This window comes from Perognathus longimembris, chromosome 28 (genome assembly GCF_023159225.1).
Source record: "Perognathus longimembris pacificus isolate PPM17 chromosome 28, ASM2315922v1, whole genome shotgun sequence".
In the NCBI taxonomy this organism is placed as follows: domain Eukaryota; kingdom Metazoa; phylum Chordata; class Mammalia; order Rodentia; family Heteromyidae; genus Perognathus; species Perognathus longimembris.
The window spans coordinates 72,225,223-72,252,041 of NC_063188.1; the positions used below are offsets into that span (position 1 = coordinate 72,225,223).

The following is a 26,819-nucleotide window of genomic DNA, read 5'->3' on the forward strand; positions in this document are numbered from 1 at the left end:
CTAAAATACTTTGGCCTCAAATAAGTATTATTCGTGTGTGTGTGTGTGTGTGTGTGTGTGTGTGTGTGTGTGTGTGTGTTTTCCAGTACTTCAACTTGAACTCAAGGCCATGCATTCTAGGTTGGCTTTTTTGCTCAGGGTTAGCAGTTACTACTTGAGCCACACCTCCACCTCCTTTTCTATTATTCTTGTTTCAAAACTGTTTTACCTATTGTAAGAGATTTTTACCTTTTGAGTGTTACTATGTTATCCAGGCTACCCATGAACTTCCTAGGTTCAAATGGCCCTCTCACCTCAACCTCCTGAGTAGCTGGGACTACAGGCTTGTACCATTTCACCCAGCCAAAATTACATTTTCATATAAATTTTGGGATGAGTTCATTGAATGTAAAAAACAAATGAACAAAAAAACCCTTGCATTATTGATTATGGAAGAAATGAACTATTTGTAATAATAAGTCTTTTAATACATGACATTCCCATTTCTTTAAGCCTTTTTCAATGTCCTTCATCAGCATTTAGCATATTGATTGTTTAGGTGCTGGAGACTCAACAAAGGTCCTCACATGCCCTACCTTCTACCAATGGGCTTCATACCCTAGCTCTCATCATGGAGGTTTCAAATTGGGGACTGGGGGAATGGGGAGGTGGTTTAGTAGTAGAGTGCTTGCCTAGCATGCAAGAAGCCCTGCCTTTGATTCTTCAGTTCCACATAAACAGAAAAGGCCAGAAGTGGTGCTGTGGCTCAAGTGGTAGAGTACTAGCCTTGAGCAAAAGATGCTCAGGGACAGTGCTTAGGCTCTGAGTTCAAGCCTCAGGAATGGCAAAAAAACAACCTGCGTATTGGTGGCTCACACCTGTTATCCTAGCTCTATGCAGGAGGCTGAGATCTGAAGATTATGGTTTGAAGCTGGCCTGGGTAGGGAAGTCCATGTGATTCTTATTCTTATCTCCATATAAAGCAAGAAGAGGAGCTATGGCTCAAGTGGTGGAATACCAGCCTTGAGCACAAGAGCTCAGGGACAGGGGCTGGGAATATGGCCTAGTGGTAGAGTGCTTGCCTCACATACATGAAGTCCTGGGTTCGACTCCCCACACACACACTTAGCTATGCCATCTTTGTGAGTCACAGTTCCTTCAGCCTGTGTCCTCACATATGAGTGGAAATAGATATTACCTACATGAGAATTAGAAAATACCATGCATAAAGTGCTGACTTAGCATACTGCCAGGTACATAACAGGTGATTATAGTACCTGTTCCTGATGATTTGATAAACACTATTATGGGATTCATATAGGGAAATTTCATCTGTGCTGAATGGCTTATTTTTTTTTTTTTTGCCAATCCTGGGCTTGAACTCAGTGTCCAGGTACTGTCCCTGAGCTTCTTTTGCTCAAGGCAAAAACTCTACCACTTGAGCCACAGAACTACTTCCAGCTTTTTCTGTTTATGTGGTACTGAGGAACCGAACCCAGGGATTGGTGCACTCTACCACTAAGCCACATTCCCAGTCCTTATTTCTCCTTTTGGAATCTTTTCTTCTTCTTTGGTGCTGGTTTTCTAGGGCTTGAACTCAGGGCCTAGGCATTGTCCCTGAGCTTTTCTGCACAAGGCTAGACATCTACCACTTTGAAGCACTCCAGCTTTCTGGCAGTTAATTGAGTCTTACGGATTTTCCTTCCCTGGGCTGGCTTTCGACTGTGAACCTCAGATCTCAGCCTCCTGAGTAGCTAGGATTACAAACACGAGCCACTGGTGCCCAGCTTTCTTTTGGAATCTTTAAATATAATCTTTTTCTTTGCCTTCAGACAGTAGGCTATCACTTACCACTGCTGTCACTAGCACTGGTTCTAACAAGAGCTGCCTCTCTTATCTACACACTTGCTGTTCCTGACCTGTTACACACTGAAAAGTCCTATGACTAAATTGTCACAAGTGTGTCTAAGTAAGAATAAACAGGATTCTCTGCATCCCACTGTGCCTGTGCTGGCTGAAAGGCTACAGGAGGTGCCCTAGGATGCCTCAAGCAATGACTTCTCACCATTCCTGGGGGCTGTAAGGGAGATGCCTACATAGATGAATAACAGCAACTGTTCTACAGGTTTCAGTGCTGAGTTCAAGCCCCATGACCAACAAAAATAAAAGATAAAAAATAGAGCTGCTGTTTTAAACCGCATGGGTCATCTACTTGTACTTCTGTGGAAGAACTTTTTAGCTCAGAAGAATATGGAAACAGACTCCGAAACTTTGAAGAGATAGAGACCACCTACAGACTGCTATATAAAACCTAAGGAACTAGTCTGGCCCAGAAGGCAAATGATTGGCCTTTAGTAGTGAGAAAGAAAGTTAAACTGAAAAAAATAGCAATTTGGGGCTGGGAATACGGCCTAGTAGTAAAGTGCTTGCTGTGCATACATGAAGCCCTGGGTTTGATTCCTCAATACCACATATACAGAAAAAGCCAGAAGTGGTGCTGTGGCTGAAGAGGTAGAATGTTAGCCTTGAGCAGAAAGAAGCCAGGGACAGTGCTCAGGCCATGAGTTCAAGCCCCAGGACTGGCAAAAAAATTGGAATTTGTATCAGGTACCAAAAAATGAGAAAAATGAGGTATAAAAATTACAAAAATATCAACTCAAGTTGTGCTACTGGACATAATCATGACAGGAAGAAGAAAAATATGTACATCACAACGTAAAGAACTGCCTCACCAACTTGTTATGAACAAGAAAGAAAAAAAGTAGCCATGCTCATTTTAAATTATGGGGGAAAAGTTGATGGAAAGAGGCTGCTTGATTTCTGGTAAAATGGAAGCCAAGAATGAAGACGAAATGTAGTATAAAGGTTCTCCAGCAAATGATCTCACTAATCTCTACAAAACAAATCTAGAGTAGATGCCTGTGTCTCACGTAATCAGTCCTTGTTACTCAAGAAGCTGAGATCTGAGGACTGTGATTTGAAGCCAGCCTGAGCAGTCTGTGAGACTCTTACCTCCAATTAACCACCAAAAATTCCAGAAGTGGAATTGTGTGCTTGATCATCAGCCTCGAGTGAAAATCCTAAAGGGCTGACCAGGATTTGAGTTCAAGCTCTAATACCAACAAAAAGAAGGAGGAGGAGATAGACAAATTGGAGATTGAGGAGAAGGACAGAGAGGAGGAGAAGGAGAAGGAGTTCAAGCTCCAGTATCAGCAAAACAGAGAGTGAGGAGGAAGAAGAGGGGAAGGAGAAGGGAAAGAGAATGGAAGGAGAAAAAGGAGGAAGAGGAAGAGGAGGAGGAAGGTCAGCATTACCATCATCAAATCTTAGCATAGAACAGATGATAGTATGTGAACTGTTATTTCTGATTTGCAGCAGGAAATGTAGGGCACCTTTCCTGTGAAACAGAGAGGAGCTTATAAACAGCATCAGAAAACAACAGAGCATTGTGAAGTCTTATAGAAAAACTTGGCAACCAAGTTTCAAAGGTACATTTAAGAAGGTTGTAGTGATGAATATGTAACCTCACAAAACAACTCTGAACAAGAAACTGAAAAATGAATTACAAATTCAGCAATGGAAAGAAATGATTAAAATACCGCAGCAAATTTTATGGCAGCAGCTCAATACTGCATGTGCTGACGATAACACCACTCTTGCAAGACTGTTACCTGTTTGAAAAAAAGGAAAGCCCCAAAGAATGGTCATTTTTTGTTTTGGTAGCAGTCCTGGGGTTTGAACTCAGAGTCTAGGAACTGTTTCTGATCTTTCTTTTTCTCTCTCATGACTAGCTCTCTGCCACTTTAGCTACAGCTCCATTTCCAACATTTCTGGTAGTTAATTGGAGAAAAGAGTCTCACAGTCTTTCTTTTCTAGACTGGCTTCAAACTGTGATCCTTAGATCTCAGCCTCCAGAGTTCCTAGGATTACAGGCATGAGCCACAAGTACCTGGCCATTTGTTAAAGAGGGGAAAAAAGGGAAAAATTGAGAGAAAAATGATGCTTTAAAGAAGCTGGTATTCACTGGGGATTGGAGAGAAAGGCATTTGAAGAACTAAAAGACTGTTGGCAAGTTTTTAAACAGGACTACCTTTGACGACCAGAACACAGAAAATGAAACTTTTCAGTAAATCTTTATTGGGGCTTGAACTAATAATGGCCTGGAGGCTGTACTTTAGCCTTTTGACTTAAGGGTGGCTGGCTCTCTACCACTGGAGGTATATCTCCACTTCTGGCATTTTGGTAGTTAATTGGAGATAAGATTTTCACAGACTTTCATACCCAAGCTGGCTTTGAACTGTGATCCGCAGATCTCAGCTTCCTGAAGCAAGGATTTACACGCATGAGCCACTGGTGCCTAGTGCCTGACAATCTTCTGTACTCAAAGCCATTACCAAAGAAGCCTCACAGTATGTCTAATGGATCTCCAGCTTGCATATCTAAGATGACTAAATCTCTTCTGCATCACATGCTGCCTCAGAATTTTTCCAGATACCACATTCCTGGATATCTGAACATAGTTCCATCAATGCATTAAATATAACTTCTGCAAAGTGTCTATAATCCTAGCTTCTCAAGAGGCTGAGATCTGATGATCGCTGTTCAAAGCCAGCTAGACAGGAAAGTCTGTGAGACGCTTATCTTCAATTAATTACAAAAAAAGCCAGAAACCGAGCTGTGGGTCAAAGTGGTAGAGTACTACTAGCCTTGAGTAAAAAGGCTCAGAGACAATGCTCTGGCCCCTTAAGTTCAAGCCCTAGGACTGGTGCTCATACATGTCCATGGACACACACATACACTCAACTAAACCAAATGAGGTTGGAAGAGACTGTACAGAGCAGAGTGTGGCATTAAGATTGATATCACAGGGAAGTGTCCACTGTGGCAGATGCTTGGCCTACACAAGTTTTCATGTGGAAAAAGATGACCAGCTTAGGTGTGGGGACTGGAATTTTTATTAATATGAGCACTGGATTTCATATCTAAGTTGAAATGTTGGGCTACAAAGTCAATCATCTTTCTAGGGCTCATGCCTGTAACTCTACCTACTCAGGAAGATGAAATCTGAGGATCACAGTTCGAAGTTAGTCTAGGCAGGAACAATCTCTAAGACTCTTATCTCCAATTAACCACCAAAAATCTGGAGGGGCTGGGGATATAGCCTAGTGGCAAGAGTGCCTGCCTCGGATACACGAGGCCCTAGGTTCGATTCCCCAGCACCACATATACAGAAAACGGCCAGAAGCTGCGCTGTGGCTCAAGTGGCAGAGTGCTAGCCTTGAGCAAAAGGAAGCCAGGGACAGTGCTCAGGCCCTGAGTCCAAGGCCCAGCACTGGCCAAAAAAAAAAAAAAAAATCTGGAAGTGGAGCTATGTATGGGCCACATGGCAGAGCACCAGCCTTGAGCAACAAAGCTAAGGGAAAAGGGGAGGGCCTGAGTTAAAGCCCCAGTACCACTACAGAATGAATAAACATAACTTAATAATAAGGGGGCTGGGAATGTGGCTTAGTGGTAGAGTGCTTGCCTAGCATGCACAAAGCCCTGGGTTCGATTCCTTAGCACCACATAAACAGAAAAAGCCAGAAGTGGTGCTGTGGCTCAAGAGGTAGAGTGCTAGTCTTGAGCAAAAAAAAGCCAGGGACGGTGCTCAGGCTCTGAGTCCAAGCCCCAGGACAGGCAAAAAAAATAATAACTTCAAAAAACAAAGTTATCTCAAGTAATTTTAAGAGGGCCTGTACTATTTGTTTGGTTATCCCTGTCTTCACTAAAACAGCTGAAATTCTTTTTTTTTTTTTTTTTTTTTTTGCCAGTCCTGGGCCTTGGACTCAGGGCCTGAGCACTGTCCCTGGCTTCTTCTCGCTCAAGGCTAGCACTCTGCCGCTTGAGCCATAGCACCGCTTCTGGCGGTTTTCTGTATATGTGGTGCTGGGGAATCGAACCTAGGGCCTCGTGTATCCGAGGCAGGCACTCTTGCCACTAGGCCATATCCCTAGCCCCCTAAAACAGCTGAAATTCTTAATGAAAAGGATATAAAAGCTTTGGATTTTTGTGCCAGTTTCAGGGCTTGAACTCAAGGTCTAGATACTGTCCCTGAACTGATTTTTGGTCAAGGCTAGCACTTGAGCCATAGTTCCACTTTTGTCCTTTTTGGTAGTTAGAGGGCAAAGTCTCATGGACTTTCCTGTTTGGGCTGGCTTTGAACTGCAAACCTCAGATCTTACCTCCTGAGTAGCTAGGATTTCAGGCATGAACCACCAGTGACCAGTTGGATATATATTTTTAGTAATAGAAGCATCTGGTTTTATGAAGGAAAGAAGGCATAGATATATGCATAGAAATAAAAGCACTAGGCTGGGAATATGGCCTAGTGGTAAAGGGCTTGCCTCATAGACACGAAGCCGGGGGTTGGATTCCTCAGCACCACATATATAGAAAAAGACAGAAATGACACTGTGGCTCAAGTGGTAGAGTGCTAGCCTTGAGCAAAAAGAAGCCAGGGACAGTGCTCAGTTCAAGCCCCAGGACTGGCAAGACAGACAGACAGACAGACAGACAGACAGACAAAATGAAAGAAAGAGAAAGGAAGGAAGGAAGGAAGGAAGGAAGAAAGAAAGAAAGAAAGAAAGAAAGAAAGAAAGAAAGGAAGAAAGGAAGAAAGGAAGGAAGGAAGGAAGGAAGCAAGGAAGGAAGGAAGGCAGGCACTAGCATGAGTTTTTTCTTATAAGTATTTCAAATAGCACTTTTAGGCAGCTATTGTAAATGCTGAATTTTTGACCCAAATACAGGTGGCATTAGAAATTTAGTTTTTTTTTTTTTTTTTTTTTTTTTGCCAATCCTGGGCCTTGGACTCAGGGCCTGAGCACTGTCCCTGGCTTCTTTTTTGCTCAAGGCTAGCACTCTGCCACTTGAGTCACAGCGCCACTTCTGGCCATTTTCTGTATATGTGGTGGTGGGGAATCGAACCCAGGGCTTCATGTATACGAGGCAAGCGCTCTTGCCACTAGGCTATATCCCCAGCCCCAAAATTTAGCTTTTATTTGAGGCTAAAAATTGGATGTTGAACAAAGCAAACTCTATATTTATTAAGTTTAGTGTGATTTTGGAATTAACTCCTTTTATAAGTTTTAAAGTAAAAGGACTGGCAAAAACCCCACAATTCTCCCCAGTAATATAATCCCTTTTAGACTATTATAACATAGTCTTTATGATAATTACCTTTACTGTTCTTAGGCAATTTTTATGTTCCTGGATATATTCTGTTTTTTTTTTTTTTGGCCAGTCCTGGGCCTTGGACTCAGGGCCTGAGCACTGTCCCTGACTTCTTTTTGCTCAAGGCTAGCACTCTGCCACTTGAGCCACCGCGCCGCTTCTGGCCGTTTTCTGTATATGTGGTGCTGGGGAATCGAACCTAGGGCCTCGTGTATCCGAGGCAGGCACTCTTGCCACTAGGCTATATCCCCAGCCCCTTCCTGGATATATTCTATATGACTGAGAAAATCAAAGAAATGGAAAAAATGAACAACAATTATGAGGCTTAGGAATAAGATAAACAAAATATGCAATCATAGAGTTAGTATATGATGATATGAGTCTGTGGCTCAGACATGATAGGTAGAAGGAAGAAATCTATTATTTCTATTGGAAAAATCCTCATGAGATATGTCTTCATGATAGTGAAGAAACATGAATTCTCAATTAACCAATGTAATACTGATCAGAGATCAAATGGGCAATGGAACAAAACAGAATCCAGGAATGGATTCTAATGTATATGAAGGAACTTGGTATATAAGAAGGTAATTTGAATCAATGGAGAAGAGACTATTTAATAAATGGGACTTGGGAACTTCCTAGTTATGAAGAAAATTAAAGTAAGAATCTTCCTCATTATTCACAAAATAAATACCTGTGGGGCAAGCCTTGCATCATTAAGAGGCAATCAGCTGGCCCCACCTGTTTTCCCAGCCCTGGGGCCGATTGGCTGTTAGCCCCGCCTGCCTTCTGGTCCAGAACCAGAAAGGTGGTTCTAACTGGCCCCGCCTCCCAGCCTTGGGACCACGTGTAGCCAAGATGGTGGCTGTGGTGAACCCGGAGGCGGTCCTGTGGGCGGTGATGTAGAATTAGGCCGCCCCTTAGGGTGGTCCCTCGGCCCTCCACCCTTGAGGGACAGCTCAGGCCGCCTCTCATAGCCCCTAGCTAGGTGCGCTACATCCCTCCCCTTCCTGCTGCTCTCTGAGCCTTAAGAGTGATTCCTCCCTGATTAAAGTGAGACTTCGAGAACTTTCTCCCGGGCTGTCTAATTGTCCTCCGGCGAAGAGGGGCTGGGTGCGGGCAGTTCGCCTACTCTTTGCCTTTTCTGGGCTCACCTCGGCCAGGGTGCGCTGGGGGCGGAGGACCCCAGCAGCTGGTGCCCAATGTGGGGAACAGGAAAGCGTAGGTTTAGAAACTCTACCGGATAGCCCAGCCAAGCGAGTTCCTAGAGGTAAGGGAAAGGATGGGGCAATCTCAAAGTCAGCATGGTGATTCGGCACTTCGGGTGCTGAGTTTCACGCAGACCATAGGACTAGACATTTCAGACTCCCAGGCCGAAAGGATCCAGGAGGCCTTTATGCGCCCAGACTGGCGGCTTCCAGCCTTTTCAGCCTAGCTACCCGAGAGGGATCTGCAGGGGAACGTCTTGGATGGGAGGGAAACAGCCTTCCCTCTGCCCAGGAGGAGAGAGGCTTAATGCCTCACTCCGATGAGCCCACAGACGAGCCTTGCCCTGATCCCCAGATGCGGGGCTGTCTTGGGCCATCCCGGGCCAAGCCCCTTGGCCCACTCCAGAGGTGGCCTTAAAGAGCCTGGGAAGCATTTGCTGAGAAATGTCTTGGATGGAGGGGAGACAGCCCCCTGGCTGCCCAGGAGGAAAAGGGCTTATTTGCTTAACATCTGCTTTGAAAGAGACAAAGAAAGGCTTTCGGTTCGCTAAGTTTGGAGATTCCTGTTAAATTCTGATTGTTGTTGGCTAAATCTTAAGCTTTCCATGGACAATAGAATGAGTTTTAGCAAAAGCCCCAGGTAATGGGCGTGCCAAATTCCTGCAGGTGGGGCAGGGATGTGGAGCCTTCAGCTCCTGGTAACCCTGCCCGGTGTCTTGCAGTGAGCCTGCTAAGGCTCTGACCAGCTCCAGCAGCATTAAGCCGTGCCATGTGTCTGTGTTCTGTTCCTGTCCTGTCTCCCATCTCCTGGACCTTCTCTAGTCGTAGCATCCCACTTCAGCTCCCTATTCGAGCTGAACTGGTTTCTCAAAATGTGGCTTCTTCATTTCCTTGCCAGATAATCTGTGAAAATTTTTGTTTCCTAGGAAAAGTTTTGTTTTCTAACAGACCACGTGGTTCTAAAATATGGGCAAAATAATATCATTTTGCCACTGGAATTCCAGGAAATTCACATGGCCAATTAAAAAAAAAAAGGAGTTTTTTTCTGGGTGCACCCAAAGCTTGTGCATGTAATAGGGAGGTCAGATCTGGCCAGTGCCATCATTAACTGTGGAGGGACTTCAGATTGACTCCAGATCAGATAAGAGCAGAAGCCAACTCCATCTCCACTAAGCTCTCCCCCACCCTATCAAGGGAAGCTCCCCTTTATTGATAAGTTATGTAAATTGACCACCTGAGGCCTGGGAGCTTCAAGGGAACCCGTGCCCTCCTATGAGTAGGCATATCCACCTGCATCATGTGAGCCCCGCCAAATCCATTCACCAATTCTAACTAGAATGACAGGTTGGTTCAAATAGATACTATGAGACAGACTGTAACTCTGTGTGCGGCCTAGCATGCTCTGTAAGTGTTGTATCCTAATTGGTCACCTGTGTGTGGCAAGTTTGTCTGTGATGTTTGCCTTATAACCAGGCTGGAAGGCCACATATACATGCGGTTCCGAGTCTGGACTGCACACGTGTGGGCGGCTCCAGCTCCCGAGTCTGGGCCTTGACCCTGCACACGTGGTTGGCAGTTTCGGCTCCCGAGTCTGGGCTGCGACCAAGGCTGGTCAGTTCACTTTTTACTTCCCCAATAAATCTGTCTTTTTGTCATCTTGTAGCTGGATACTTTGTGGTGGACTCTTGGGGGAACCAGGAATCCCCTCCCTTAGGGGTACCCCGTTTCATTGTTGCGAACCCCCACTCTACTTCAGTGCACAACTGTCTGTCTGTCTGTAAAACATGTAAAGACTGGCATCATGGTTTCAAAATTACTTGCTTTTGACTACCATTTTAACTTGCTTTTAAGTCTGATGTTAAACGGATCCTTGCAGCCTGTAGGTGGAGTCACAGTGAAGAGCCTGGAGGCAATCCTGACTCATCGCCAGACTCCAAGCCAAAAAAAAAAAAAAAGATTTTACTTCTCCATTTTTCTCTCCTGTGCTCTCATAAACTTTATAGGATCAAGGGACTGGAGTCATTTTGGAACAAGTGCTCAAATGTGGCTACTGACCTCGATTTTCCTTACCCAGGATTAATGTTTGCTTTATAGGATACAGGTCAACATGTGTGCTAGCTGGGTGGACTGTGGCAGTTCGTGAAGCTGCCTCCACAGTCTGCTCCCAAACTGCCTGGTTTCACTACTAATGATTATCTCTCTCTCTCTCTCTCTCTCTCTCGTATGGGAAACTGCTCAGGGAATCTAGGAGTCCTGTGAAGATTTTGACAGGCCTAGAGTGCTCCCAAGCCTTCTAAAATATTTTTAAAGTTGTCACCCTGCTTAAATCAGTAGGACACCAGCCTACAAAAGCCAGAATACTCAGAGTAAACAACCAGTAAATACTGGGGTATTTCAAATGTCTTTAACCAGTCTGTGTAGAAATTTGCAGGCAACCCAGCAGGAGGCCTGCTGACTAGGGGTTGAAGAAACAGCGACTTCCAATTTTTGGGCTCACCTGGGCCAGGGTGCGTTTCCCCGCCTCTCCCGCTGGCCAGGAGAGCGCTGGGGGTGAAGGACCCCGGCAAATACCCAATATAGTAAAGATATGACGTGGGGGCTGGGAATGTGACTTGGTGGTAGAGTGCTCGTCTAGCATGCCTGAAGCCCTAGGTTCAATTTCTCAGTACCACATACACAGAAAAAGCTGGTGCTGTGGATCACGTGGTAGAGTTCTAGTTCTTGAGCAAAAAAAAGCACAGGGGCAGCACGTAGGCCCTGAGTTCAAGCCCCAGAACTGGCAAAAAATTTGACATAAAAGCTATTATAAAATTATAAGGAAATTGAGGAGGGTGGGACAAGATGGCAGATTATGAGAAGCGTCCTCTACTTTTACTCCATGAACGAGAAGAATCAGGTAACATTCTAAAAAGCAAGAGAGGAAGAACATTGGGAATCATGAAAGGAGATGGCAGGACAGCTGAAAACTATGGAAAGATACAAAAACAAAAAAAAAATCAAAACAGAACCAATCTCTTATTTCTCTAGGATGCTGGTGGTTGGTGGGTGGGGGAATCAAAGATGGATAAATGTATTGTTACATTTTCAGGATGTCCCAGTTATACTACAGATATACAATTTGACTAATCTGATAATACTAGGATGGTTTTATTTGTAGGGATTCCTAGACAGAAAGCTATATCTGAAGGAATAAAATTGCTTTAGTAGGTGGTTGTTAAAAACTGATGAAAAAAATTCCAATGCTTCTAAGGTGGAGAGCCAAGCATAAAGTCATCCGTATATCACCTTTAGAAGAATAATAAGTATTTGATCATAAAAAAAAGAAGATTCACGTAGCTTACCGGAGTACACAGCACATGAGCAGCAGATGGGTGGGGACATTAGCTGGGTTAAGCATACTGGGGGTATCTGACTTCATACAGGCCAGGAAAGCCCTCATCCTTCGGTTCTTGTCCTCAACTGCTTTGCCTAGCCAGAGCTTCTTGAGGTTTGGGCAAGTCCATTCTCGAAATGTCAGTGCAGATACCAGCTCTGGAGTTTGAGGTGACTTCCCTTTATAAGCAGACCATTCTTTAAGAATCACTGAAGGAACTAAAAATCAGAAATTGAGAAAAATTAGGCTGTAGTTTCTGAAAATTTCTGAAGCTAGCTACAATAGACAGGATCTATCAACTCCAACATCTTTTAAAAAAATTATTACTTTAAAAATGTTTATGTTTATTTACATCTTTTAAATTTGGTCACAATAATAATTTTTCTTTTCAGTCATGGGGCTTCACTCAGGGCCTGGGTGCTGTCCCTGAGCATTTTTGCACAAGGCTAGTGCTCTACCACTTTGAACCATAGTGCCACTTTCAGTTTTCTGGTGGTTAACTGGAGAAAAAAGTCTTAAAGACTTTCCTGACTGGGCTGGCTTTGAATTGTGATCCTCAGATCCTAGCCTGAGTAGCTAGGATTATAGACATGGGCCACCAGTGCCCAGCATCACAATAATTTTTATTGTTAGCAATAATCACAGCAGGAGGAATGTGTTTTAAGTAATTGATATATGATAGGTACTTTAAGCATAGAATCTAATTTCTTTCTTATAAAAGCCCATAGAAAGAATGAGTATATTATTATAAGCCATCCTGCTCATTTTGCAAAGGAAGAAAATAAGGCCCTATGTCACATATCTCTTAAATACCTTGAAACTAATTCCTAAAGTAATTGTACCAGGCTAGACAAGAAAGTAAGTATGAGGAAAAATTATGTGAATACCTGGCTTCATAACAGATTATAGGATATCTCTAAAGACTAAAGAATGCCAAACTAACATGTTGGGTATGGAGGTAAATGCCTATAATCTTGGCTAGTCAGGAAGTTGGTGAAGGAGGATGGTAGAGCCCAGAAGCTTGAGCCAAGTTTGGGTAATACATTAAGACTATATCAAAAATAACTAAAAGAGCTGGGTGCCAGTGGCTCATGCTTGTAATCCTAGCTCCTCAGGAGGCAGAGATTTGAGTATCACAGTTCTTATCTTCAATTTACCACCAAAAAGCCAGAAGTGGAGCTGTAGCTAAAATGGTAGAGCATTAGCTGTGAGCAAAAAATGTCAGGGACAGTGTCTAGGCTTTGAGTTCAAGTCCCAAGAACAAAACACACACACACACACACACACACACACACACACACACACACACAGTGTACAGGCTCTGAGTTCAAGTCCCAAGAACACACACACACACACCAGAGGCAAAAAACCCAATAGTTGTATACATGAAGCCCTGGCTTCAATTCCCCAAATACCACATATACAGAAAACAGCCAGAAGTGGCGCTGTGGCTCAAGTGGTAGAGTGCTAGCCTTTAGCAAGAAAAGAAGCCAGGGACAGTGCTCAGGCCCTGAGTCCAAGCCCCAGAACTGCCCCCCCCCCAAAATGAGTCTAAAAAACAACAAAAAAAAAACAATAGTCCCCAGATCGAACAACTTTTTACAAAGGTGTGCCAGATTAGAAAAACATGGCTTCTGTCTACTTCTAGAACACTTCAGGCTCCTAAGCAACGGTCTGATAGACATCTAGCATCTACCCAATTAAGCAATCTAGAGACCTAAGAGACATCACTGAGTCCCCTTTCTATACCTCCCAAATATCTGATTTTTACTAATCCTAAATTGCTGATTTTACCCATGTATTATCTCTTTTACCAACACAACAAATAAATAAAAGTAATGGGTAGGACAAACTCTTTCACCTGACAAGGATCTCCAGGTTGTTTATTTCCAGCTACAACCTGTTTGGTTTTTCTCACACCAATGCTCATAAACACTGGAATGCTTTATTTTATTTTTATAGCTCTGAGAATGGAACTCAGGGCCTCACACATGCTAGGTGAGCACTCTACCAAGCAATGTCATTCCCAATCCTAAAATGCTTCCTTTCAAGAAAATCCCTATTGGGAAATAATTATAGAGTCAAAATAAGTAGGAAAATAGTAGAGAAAAGCCTTAATAGTTATATCTTAAATAATTATAATAAAACAAAGATTGAAAACTGATCTTGGAGCCGTATGTTTTTGTGTAGTTCTATGTGTTGGTCGATGCAACCACCGCTGTAATCAACATACATAACTAGCTAGTAGGCATCAGAGGGCTAAGAAAGGAAGACAGGAAGCTAGACTTGGAGTGTCAGTTATAATCCAGTCTGAGCAGAGTCCATGAGACTCCTTCTCCAAATAGCCATCAAAACTGGGCTGCACTGTCCAAAAAGAAACATACTCTTTACCTGACTTATGTTCCTGTAATTCTTCTGTATATCACTTTTATAATAACAATAACAGAAGCTAGGTTGGAGGCATGGATCAAGTGGTAGAACACCAGAAGTGAACAAGCAGGCAATGTGAACACACAAGGCTGTTCAAGCCCAAGTACTGGTTAAAAAAAAGCAAGCTGGGTCAGACACTGTTGGCTCATGCCTGCAATCCTAGCTACTCAAGGTTGAGATCTAAGGAGTGAAGTTTGAAGCCAGCCTGGGAAGACAACTCTGAAATATTCTTTTTTTTTTTTTTTTTTGGCCAGTCCTGGGCCTTGGACTCAGGGCCTGAGCACTGTCCCTGGCTTCTTCCCGCTCAAGGCTAGCACTCTGCCACTTGAGCCACAGCGCCGCTTCTGGCCGTTTTCTGTATATGTGGTGCTGGGGAATCGAACCTAGGGCCTCGTGTATCCGAGGCAGGCACTCTTGCCAATAGGCTATATCCCCAGCCTGAAATATTCTTATCTCCAATTAACCACCAGAACAACAGAAGTAGAGGTGAAACACAAATTTAGAAACTCAAGAGAAGGCAACTCTATTGTACTTATCAATTTTATATTTTTTGTTATTTTAATTTTTTTCTTCTTTATAGTCCAAGATTTCTTCATGTATTATTCTTCTATAAAATGAACTAACTTTAGTGATTCTTTTGGGGTAGGTCTACTTCTGAAAAATTGCCTTTGTTTTCCTCCTGAAAATATGATTTCCTCTGCACTATTAGAGGAGTTTTTTGCTTGACAACAATTTCTGAATTGATAATTCCTTGCTTTCGATGTTGTGCTGTTTCTGAACTCAAATAACAAATGAAGGGTCATTTTTTTATTTGCAGTATTCCCCTTATAAATAATCACTTGTATCTGTCTCCTTTCATTAAGTTTACTTTGTTTTGATTTTTGGGAAGCTTGACCATGATTTATCTTGACAGGAATAAACACAATTGTCCATGGATTTATACTATTTATAATTTACTTGACTCTGTAGGATTATGTTTACTGTCAAATTGGAGGATATTCCAGCCATTATTGCATTGAATGTGTTAGTAACTTTACCCTCTTTCACATCTTCAGATGATATAAATATTAGATGATCATGTTCTTTCTTTACAATTTTCATTATTCTGTTTTCAAGTTCATTGACTCCTTTCTCTTTTGCCTCCACTCTGCTATTTAACCCACCTATTAAGAATTTGGTTTTGTTATTGTAGGTTTTTAGTTCTTCATTTCCCTTTGCATCCGTGCCTCATGCGTGTGTGTGTGCGTGTGTGTGAGCGGTGTGTATGTGACTCCTGGAGCGTGAACTCAGGCCTGGGCACTCTCCTTAGTTTTTTCCCTCAAGCCTGGCACTCTACCACTTGAGCCACAACTCTACTTCTGATTTTTGCTGGTTAATTGGAGGTAAGACTCTCACAGACTTTTCTGCTCGACCGGGCTTTGTACCACAATCCTCAGATATTAGCTTCTTGAGTAGCTAGGATTACAGACCTGAGCCCCCAGTACCCAGCTTCATTTGGTTGTCTTCTTGGCTTAGACTTTGTATTTTCAATTTTTGTCAACTATATTTACAACTGTTTAATAAAACATTTATTCATGGCTGTTTTGAAATCCTTCTCAGGTCATTTAAACTTCTATCATCTTGGTGTTGAAATGAATTTCAAGCTATCCTAGTTTTGCAGTATGATTAACAATTTTTAGGTGGGGCCAACAATTGTGATTATTATTTTTAGAAAACTCTGCATCTCACTTAAATCTTGTGTTTGGGCAAATCTATTCCTACTCTTCAAGTGTGTAAAGGAGGACACTATATCATGGTTGATCCTTCACATGACCTTGTGTAGTAGCTGAGGAAGCACATCATCATAGCCTACGTAAGGGTAGAAGTGTAGTCTTTTCATAAGGCCTCTGTTGGCTAGGGTGAGGGGAAGTCACCGCTTATTCTGTGGTGTCTCGCTGAAGTACAACAATTACTACCTAAAAATTTTCTGTGTTGCTAGGTTGCTCCTGTTGGTCCTTTGGCAAGAGAAAGGAGGCTTCTGGTAGGATTTTATTGATCTGCTGCCAATGAAATTTCCAGGCTGCTTGTCAGCTTGTTTATACTAAGTCTGAAATGTGTGAGGCAAAGAGAAAACCCAGAGAACTCACTACTGCACCAGTATATATTGCTTGTGTACCAAGATTATCAGCCTGTTTCTCTTTTGGTTGTTTCAGATATAATGCCTGGGAATTTTAGTTGTACTTACAAGTAGAAATTAGGACTATATAGCTAATTAATCTTCCTGGAAAAAGAAATCTGAAGTGTTCTTTTCTTCATGGTACTGAATGAACTCAGGGTTCCACACTTGGCAGCATGTAGCCACCATTTGAGCCATATTCCTAGTTCTATTCTTTTTGTGTATGCCAGTCTTTGGGCCTGAGCACTGTCAAGGCTAGCACTCTGTCACTTGAGCCACAACTCTGCTTCCAGCTTAGTGGTAGTTAATTGGAGTTGCATGGACTTTCCTACCTGGGTTAACTTTGAACCACAATATTCAGATCTCAGCCTCCTGAGTAGCTAGGATTACAGGCATGAATCACCATTGCCTGGCTTTAAAATATTCTTTTCAACAGTCAGTGGGAAAAGCTTAAACAACAGTTTTAATTACCTGCAATACTAAATCCCCAAACTATCTGAGGAGAGACTATATCAGATATATTTTTCTTTTTTTTTTTTTTTTTGCCAGTCCTGGGGCTTGGACTCAGGGCCTGAGCGCTGTCCCTGGCTTCTTCTTGCTCAAGGCTAGCACTCTGCCACTTGAGCCACAGCACCACTTCTGGCCATTTTCTGTATATGTGGTGCTGGGGAATCGAACCTAGGGCCTCATGTATGCGAGGCAAACACTCTTGCCACTAGGCCAAATCCCCAGCACCTATATTTCTATATTCTTAAAGTCTAGCATGGTTCTGATAAGAAGTAGTCATTCTAAATACTTTATGAGTGCAAAATGGAGGCTTAGTTGATTTTACATAAACATAGATTCTGATACGTGATACACTTTCTTTTGTTTTTTTTTTAAGTCATGGAGCTTGAACTCAGGGCCTTGAGCTCTTTCACTCAAGGCTAGCACTCTACCACTTTGAGCTACAGCACCACTTCTGGTTTTCTAGTGGTTATTTGGAGATAAGAGACTCACAGACTTTCCTGGCTTTGAACTGTGATCCTCAGATCCCAGCCTCTTGAGTAGCTAGGATCACAGGTGTAAGCAATCAGCGCCTGGCTATGATGCATTTGATTAGACTGTTTCATAGATGAAAGTTCGATAGGCTTTCACTGACTTTCCGTTTTGCTGTGTCAAGCGTTAAGAGAACTAGAAGTATACTTACATTCCACAGGCAGCCGCCGACGTATGGCCAGGCGTTCCAATTTTCGCTGTGTCTCTGCCAGACTGAAAAGGACTCCATAAACATATTGACGAGCAGACCGGAATAAGAGAGCAGCTGGAGGGAGCTCCATGTTACACTCATCCTCAATACATACAGGAATCTTAATCTCACCCTAATAAGAGAAGGGTACATGGGAAAGAAAAAAAATTGAGTTACTTCAAGGTTGGGAGCTAAGCAGAAAAGCACTATAGCCTCTGAAGTCAATTTTTCTATGTGTAGTCAGAAGGAATTTCAGATTAAAAAGCTGCAAGAAGTCCAAAGGCTCAGAGTCAATTTATAAGTTAGATTCCATTTTAATGTCTTAGCTATGACCAGCTATAGCTGGCTATTGAGAGTCCATTTTAGACATTTTTCTGGGAGATACATTATGTGGTAAGACCATAGGAGGGAAACAGCTCTGCAGAAATAGACAAGGAAAAGGAGCACAAAGGAGACTCTTCTGTGTTCTAGCTCTTGCACCAGTGCTTATCAACTTGGTGGACTTCAAAAGTCTCACAGTCACAAGTGGAGCTGTGGCTCAAGTGGTAGAGTGAAAAAGCCAAGTGAGAGTAAGAGGCTCTGAGTTAAAGTCCCAGCACTGGTGCGCACACATGATTTGCTGAAGGCAGATGGCTTATACCTGTAGTAATCCCAGCTACTTAGGAGGCTGAGTTCTGAGAATCATGGGTCAAAGCTATCCTGGACAAACAAATCAGCGAGACTCTTATCTCCAATTAACAAGCAAAAAGCCAGAAGTGGAGGTGTGATTCAAGTGGTAGAGCTCTAGCCTTGAACAGAAAAAGCTACGTGGTGGCATGAAGCCCTGGATTCAAGCCCCAATACATTCTCTCTTATCTCTCCCCCCCCACACACACCATAGTTATATTTCTCTTTTTAAAGCTATATTTATTGCATGGTCCTGTCTATTACTCATCTCAAATCACCTGAGGCTCCTAATGCAAGGAGAGACTTTAGCATGATGCTTCTTTTACCTCTCTTTAGATTCCAATGGTCAGATATTCTTTTCTGGTAACTTAGTGTTAGATAGGATGAAGTATAGGTAAGAAGCAGGAAGCAGGCAGGGAGGTACTGATGTGCCAGCTAACCTTAGTGAGGACATGGTAGATATATGGATACATAAGACCTCTCCGGTGTCTATGTTCAGCAACCCGCAAAACTTCTGGAGCTACTGGAGGTAAGGGTGGAATGGTGATGTCCATGTGGCTCCTTGTAGACATAGATAATAGAGATGGGATGTGAGGTTCTTCGTTCCCTAGGTTGGCTTCTGACACTACGGCATCAACAGGTTGTACCCAAGACCCTCGTTCGCCACTGGGATCTTCCCATCCAGGCTGCTGTTGAAGTGCTTCTGTGATGTGACTAAACACAATGGAGGATAGAAAAGGGAGGTTGATAAAGATTATTTCCACTCAGGCTGTCTCCTTTGATCCCAAGGACACTGAATGAGCCCTGAACCTGATAGCTTTCCTCTTAGTGGCCCATCACTATCCTCTTGGCTTCTTTCACTTGACACAAACTAAAGTGATCAAAGGACATGGAATCACACCAAATGCTTTGTACCTTTAAGAGGACATGATTAAGTCAGGCACAGTGGCTCATGCCTGTAATGCTAGTTAGTGAAAAGCTGAGATTTGAAGATCAAGCTTCAATGCTAGCCCAGGCAGAAAAGGCCATAAGACTCTTATCTTTTACTAACCACTAAAAAATCTGGGAATGGAGCTGTAGATCAAATGCTGGCCTTGAGTGAAAAAGCTAAGAGAGAGCATCCAGGCCCTGAGTTCAAATCTCAGTACCAGCATTTAAAAAGAAGGCATGTGTAGAGTCTGCTTATGTTCTAAGAAAATAATTACACTTGCAATCCTAAAACTGCTGTTTACCAGGAAAAAAAATCTATTTAAAAGAATAATCTAAAAACAAATGGGTCAGTTAAAAAACAACAACTCAGCCAGGTGCTGGTGGCTCACACATATAATCCTAGCTACTTAGAAGTCTGAGATCTAACCATCATAGTTCAAAGCCAGCCCAGGCAGAAAAGAAACTCATTAATTTTTTTTGTGGTTTGAGGAGCTTGAACTCAGGGCCTGGGTGCTGTCCCTGAGCTCTCTTGCTCAAGGCTAGTACTCTACCACTTTGAGTCACAGGGCCACTTCTGGTCTCCTGGTGGTTAACTGGAGGGACTTTCCTGCCTAGGCTGGCTTTGAACTGCAATCCTCTGATCTCAGCCTCCTGAGTAGCTAGGATTACAGGCATGAGCCACCAGCACCCCACTCCTGTGAGACTCTTATCTCCAATTAACCACCAGAAAACTAGAAGTGGCACGGTGTCTCAAAATGGTAAAGGGCTAGCTTTGAGCAAAGGAGCTCAGGGTTAGAGCCCAGGCTCTGAGGTCAAGCCCCACAACAACAACAACAAAAAACTCATCTTGGTTACTAGCAATAACTTCCTACTCAACTGTTCCAATGATTCAACTCAAAAAAATCTTTTTTTTTTTTTAACATTCATTGTAAATCCCTCACAAACTGAGAAATGCCAGTCATGCTATGGTAACAAAGCTAAGCAACTCTCTAACCTACTTCTATTTTGCCTTTTTCTCAGTGGCCTACATGTCTGAAAATGGCCTCCTTCACAGGTCCAAAGAGTAAAGAGTAAGAATGGAAAGAAGCTAAGAACATGAAGTTCCTCACATTCTTCTCTTCTGAGATACTTACTCAGAATTGGGTCCATTTGGCTCATCCCCATCAGAGGAGGAGGAGTGAGAGGAGTCTGGTCCCAAATGAGGTGATGTTTTGGAAGGCAGGTAATTGGGAAACTGGGACGCAGAATTGTCGTAAGAGACAGTCCAACTGGCAAAGGGGTTGTCCTGTAGCATGGGGTCCTCAGAAAAAGCACTAGATTCTCCCAGAGTGTGGGAGGAGAAGAGGAGAGATGAGTTGGGTCCCATTGGGAATGGTGGTGGGTATTTCATTTTCTGGGGCACTTGGTGAGAAAACTAGAGGATAAAAATAGACAGAAAAAAAAGCTATTGAACATTTTCCCATTCAGAAGTTGCAACACAGTGAATGATGCAAGTTGTAAGGGCTGTTGAGGTACAAAGTAATCTGAGATAAATAAGAAATGATTCTTTTTTATTGTTATTATTAAGTAATTATACAAAGAGCTTATAATTCCATAAGTCAGGTTATGAGCACATTGCTTTTTGGTCAATGTCACCTCTTCCTTCATTCTACCTCATCCCCCCATCCCTATCCTCAAGTTACATAGTTCATTTTTTACATAAGGTACAGTGAATAAAATGACATTTGCTCACAACAAAGGCAGAACAATGAACCAAAATAGATCTCCTAGAATCATTCTGTGATATGTACTTTCACAGTGCCCTAATGATTTCTAATTTGGATGCTATCCTTACAGATTCTCCTGGCCTCTAGGTAGAATGTGATGCAATTATTCATGACTTTCACAGTCTGATAACCCAGAATCAGTGTTCACACATTAACTCAGATCACAAAAATTGGAAAGCAACCAAAATCGAAGGCTTTTTCAACAATACTCACCATTGGCTTTCCAGCAGAAATGGTGCCTACTTGATTTCTTGGAAGGGGAGGATTTCCAAGCCGATTATTTCGAAAGCCTGAAGCCAAGAGAAAGGGCTAAACTTCAGCTAATCTTGATAATTGTCCTGTATTATAATCTGCTAACCCACCATCACATGAAAAAGAACATTATGAGTAACTTATGGTATTGGGATATGGTTTAGTGGTAGAATGAGTGCCTAATGTGCATTGGAATACACAAGAAAAAATTAAAATTGACAAGCTATTATGTGCTATATTGGCAGTCTTATATAAATTATTTCATCAGATAATCCCATAGAGTAGTTATTTGGAGTCCTATTTCATACAAATTAGAATTGCAAAGGTAATACAGCTGGTAAGCCCAAAGGTAATACAGCTGGTAAGCAGCAGAGGCAGAACTCAAACACAGGCCTGATGCCAAAGACAGGACTACTGTTTACATACACAGGCCAAAATGGAGGTTAGAACAAAAAGAAGTCGAGCTAAGGAAATGGCATTATCCTAATCTACAAATACAAGAAGGCAGAACTTTTTCTTATAACATGGAAATCAAAAGCAGAAATGCCTACTAGACAGCAGCAACTTCCAAGAAGACACAGCAACAAGGAGTGAATGTAGAAGTGAAGCAATGGCTCAAGTGGCAGGGTGTTAGCAAAAAAGCTCAAGGACAGCGCCTAGCCCCTGAATTCAAGCCCCAGGACCAGCACATAAAAAAAGAGAATGAATCGAATCTAGTCTAGTCCTTGGGTTCCTGAGGGGCCAACTCAGTTTCCCTTTGAACAGGACATCTTGGGGTCAGCTGGAAACCTTACCTAGAAATGAGGGACCCACTGGTAGCGAAGAAAGTTTCGTTGTGACTGAATAGTATTCAACTGCTTTTTTGAATCGCTCTATTTTATCTTCTGTCCTGGACTGGATATTAGAACATCAAATTTTCAGAAAAAAATAATATGAGTGTCTCTTTCATACAAGTTACAATTTGGTAGTCAAAACAATAGCAGAAATCAAGTATTTAAAGAAACTTAAGAGTAATTTTCCACTTTGCAGAAGATTATATAAGGAAAAAGCAGTATGGAACATAAAATCTGAAATACCTGCAATGAAGTTTACTTACATTTCATTCTGATCACATTATTTAGAAAAATTACATTCGGTCCAGAGAGGATCAATCATATAGAATGACCATCGAAAAGGTATTTTGGTGTGTTTCCTTACATTATTTTACATTTTTATTGTTGTTGTTGTTGAAGAATACTCCTTCCCTCACTTCCTCCTTCTATCTACCTTTCCTTGTTTTCTTTTCTTTTTTTTCTCACTATGGTCTCAAACTCACAATCCCTGTTTGTCAGCCTCCCAAGAGATAACAAACACAATTCATGCCCAGCTAAGTATACCTAGTCCATTCTAATGTATATTTTTCTCCTGTTGATACTATATGTCTAATTTGTACCCTGCTTTTCTTACATTGTTTGTCTAAGTAATTTTGAATGGTCTCATATTTTACCATTAGAAATGTATCATAAATTATATAACCACTGTCACAAAAACTGCCATTTAGGTTATTTCTCACATTTGGCTATTGTAAGTTATGCAACGAACAGTACATATTATCCATAAGTTTTCTCTGGATCTCCTATTGGCAAATACCCTGAATATTAAATTAATTAGTTTAAACGGTATGAACATTAAAGCCCAAAGCACAAAAATACATACAAAACTACAATGAGACACCATTACATCTTCACCAGAAGGGCTAAAATTAAAAACTATCAATATGAAGTACTTGTCAGGATAGAGTAACTGGAACTCTACTGATACTGCTGGTGGTAATGTACATTGATACAGTTTGGAAGGAAGTTTAGCACTGTTATAAAAATTAAACTTGGAGAGAGAGATGGATAGAGGGAAAAGGAGAGGGAAATGGGGAGAAAAAGGGAGAGAGAAGAAGAGGGAGAGAGGCAGAGAGAGGGGGGAGAGAGAAAGAAAGAAAATAGTGATACACAATAATATTTAATAAATCTCAAATATACTGAGTGAAGGAAGAAAGGCACAAATGAGTACATACGAAGTTCAGGATGAAGTAAAACTCACCTTTGGCAAAGAAGTAAAAAAAAATATTGGACTGGAGTTGACAATATAACTTAGTAGTAGAGTATGTGAATGACAAGTGAGAGTTTAATGTCCAGCACCATAACCAAAATTAATGGGCTAGGAGTGCACCTAAGTGGCAGGGCTCTTGCCTAGCACATGAGAAGTCCTAGGTTTGGTCTTCAGCAATTCCAAAAAAAGAAATAAATGACTACTTAATCTCCACATGGACAAGACAACGAAGAAAGGACTTATCAAGTCTTTTCCAATTCTCTTGAAATAGAATTTTAACACCTTCACAGAATGTCATTTATTAATGACATTTGTAATTTCTCATTATAAATAATGTTCTCATAAATACATTCTTACCTAAGTCTTTTGGGTTATTTTACAGAGCAAATTCTAAGAAGTGTAATTACTAGGTCAAAGAGTATGATCATTTTCAGACTCATGACACATGATACTAAAATCTCTTTCCAAAATAGATTTCTCAAGTTACATTCCCATCATCAGTGCATGAGAATATTCACTTCACCATACAGCTCCAGTGCTGAGCTATGGTCTACAAAATATCATCTACTAACTATAACAAATAATATTTGTTTTTTTACAAAAAAAAGAACATGCAATAAAAAAGAAAAATTTCAAATATTTTCAATACCAAGTATCTATCAAAACATTCCAGGACATTTTACTTGCATGCATGTCCAGACACAAAGGAACTATGATCTAAAGCCTTAGGCCTAACTTAGAAACAAAACTGAACTTGAATATAATTGGTTGAAAAGGGGTTTTAAATCTAAAGAACATTGAATAACATTCCACTGTTATCAACATTCCATTATTTCTTAATTCATGGATATCTTTATTATATTTTACCACATGCATGATAATTGACAGAAACCTCCAAAAACTAAAAATTATGAACAGAATCTACTTTCATGTGGCTAATTCTGCATTCATTCTCCTAAGAAGTCATCCAATTTGGTAAACTTGTGCTGTATTTATACACACATAGACAAATCATACAGTTTTTTTTCACATAAATGGAATTGTATTACTACATTTTCACAAAGTGGAATCTTATTAATACATTTACTTTACTTTGCTTTTTGTATTTAATACTATTTCTTATAGACTATTCAATGTCAGTAAGTAGGACTTCTGACCCAATCTACTGAAATACCGAATTCATCTGTTTCTCCCAGCAAACCTTCTATCCTTCGTCTCAACAAGCAAACACTTATTCTTCAAGAGGCCAACTTCTTTAAAAAATTTTCCAGACCTTGTTTTCCTAGTTAATTTTCTGTGCTCTTACTTTTTTGTTATTCATTTGTCTTCCTTCATTTTTTTTTTGACAGTCCTGGGGCTTGAACTCTAGGCTTGGGTGCTGTCCCTGGGATCCTTTTTGCTCAAAGCTAGTGTGCTACACTTGAGCCACAGCACCACTTATGGATTTTTCTGTGATTAATTTGAGATAAGAGTCTCACAGACTTTCCTGCGTAGACCGGCTTCAAACCTCAATCCTCAGATCTCAGTATCCTGAGTAGCTAGGATTATAGGTGTGAGCCAGCAGAGCCCTGCTTTCTTTCTGTGTTCTTTCTTTATTGTACTTAATTGTTTGCTTCTGCCTCTCCATTTAACCTGAAATTCTGTTAGAAAAGAAAACAGTTGATTCACATTTATATATTTATATCCTAATGCTTAGGACAGGGTGTGTGTGTGCGTGCATGCGTGCGTGCGTGTGTGTGTGTGTGTGTGTGTGTGTGTGTGTGTGTGTGTATCCTGGAGCTTCAACTCAGGGCCAGGGTGCTGTCCCTGAGCTTGTTTGCTCAAGGTTAGTGCTCTACCACTTGAGCCCATAGCGCCACCTCTGGGTATTTCTCGGTAATTTATTGGAGAGTAGAGTCTCACAAACTTTCCTGCCCTGACTGGCTTCAAACCTTGATCCTCAGACCTTAGCCTCCTAAGTAGCTAGGATTACAGACATGCGCCATCAGTGCCTGGCTTAGCATAAGATTTTTTTTTACACAGCAATTCACCATTTGCTCCCTGTTAGTAATTAATCAGGTTCTGCCTTTTCCGTTACCTTGGTGTTTTTTTTTTTTTGGTCTTTTATAGTTTTGTGATTTTTTTTCTGGAACTGGGGACTGAACCCAGGGCCTCACGCTCGCCAGGCGGGCGCTCTTCCACTGTGCCAGATCCCCAGCCCCGTCCTGCCTTTTCCTTTATGATTTCCACTGAGGATTCAGCAAAGTAGAACTCTTCACTTTATAGGTCGAGACTCTCTTATCCAAAATGCTTCAAACTAAAACTGTTTTGTATTGCAATTTAAAAAATGGAATATTTGCATATATACCATAAGGTATCTTGGAGATAGAACTCAAGTACAAACATGAAACTAATTTATGCTTTATATACTCTGTATGCTAATGCTGAGTTATTTAGCAAATCATTTTTTGTGTTCTTGCATTTTGATGGTTTGCCATCACATGAGTTCAGGTGTGGAATTCTCTACCTATGACACCATGTGAGAGCTCAAAATGTGTTAGATTATGGAGATTTAGATTAAAGATGTTCAATCTGTGTTCTTAACAGTTCAATTGTTTGTTTAGGAGACTTCTGTTTTGTGTAGAATGTTTGCCGAGTATGGGCAAAGTACTGAGTTGTTTTGGTGGGGTTTCTTTTGCCTGTCTTGGGCTTGAACTCAGGGTCTGAGCCCTGTTTTTTCTGGGTTTGCTTTGTTTTTTGTCCATCATGAGGCTTGAACTCTGGGGCTGGGCGCTGTCCCAGAGCTATTCAGTTTAAGGCTAGTGCTCTACCACTTGAGCCACAGCATCACTTCTGTTTTTTTGGTGGTTAATTGGAGGTAACAGTCTCATGGGATTTCCTGCCGGGGCAGGCATTGAACTGCGACCCTCAGATCTCAGGCTCCTGAGTAGCTAGAATTACAGGCATGAGCCATCGGCACCTGGCTGGCCCTGAGTTTTAATCCCTAGAACTGAAAATTAAAAGATTTCTTTTTTTTTTTTGCCAGTCCTGGGCCTTGGACTCAGGGCCTGAGCACTGTCCCTGGCTTCTTTTTGCTCAAGGCCAGCACTCTACCACTTGAGCCACAGCGCCACTTCTGGCTTTTTCTATATATGTGGTGCTTTGAAATCGAATCCAGGGCTTCATGTATACCGGGCTTTACCACTAGGCCAAATTCCCAGCCCAAATTAAAAGATTTTATGATGTTTATAGAGAAACAGTAAAAATAATTTGAATGAGGCCGGGAATATGGCCTAGTGGCAAGAGTGCTTGCCTCGTATACATGAAGACTTGGGTTCCATTCCCCCGTACCACATGTATAGAAAACAGCCAGAAGTGGCGCTGTGGCTCAAGTGGCAGAGTGGTACCCTTGAGCAAAAAGAAGCCAGAGACAGTGCTCAGGCCCTGAGTCCAAGGCCCAAGGCTGGCAAAATAATAATAATAACAACAACAACAACAACAATTTGAGTGTAACCAGGTTTCTTTTCCCTTTTTTTTAAAACTCAGATATCTGCCTCAT

The 26,819-nt window shown here is 41.7% G+C and overlaps 1 protein-coding gene across 2 annotated transcripts in view; it reads right to left on the reverse strand.

Annotated features, from left to right (window-relative positions):
* Positions 1-26,819, reverse strand: part of Fam120c (family with sequence similarity 120C) — a 108,497-nt gene that overhangs the window by 26,704 nt on the left and 54,974 nt on the right. For both annotated transcript variants that reach the window (XM_048335602.1, XM_048335603.1), the window contains exons 5-10: positions 21,994-22,093; positions 21,161-21,237; positions 20,315-20,595; positions 18,692-18,965; positions 17,547-17,718; positions 11,741-11,990 (exon numbers count right to left, since the gene is read on the reverse strand). In XM_048335602.1, coding sequence (XP_048191559.1) covers positions 11,741-11,990; positions 17,547-17,718; positions 18,692-18,965; positions 20,315-20,595; positions 21,161-21,237; positions 21,994-22,093 — 1,154 coding nt within the window. The remainder of the gene's footprint in view (positions 1-11,740; positions 11,991-17,546; positions 17,719-18,691; positions 18,966-20,314; positions 20,596-21,160; positions 21,238-21,993; positions 22,094-26,819) is intronic.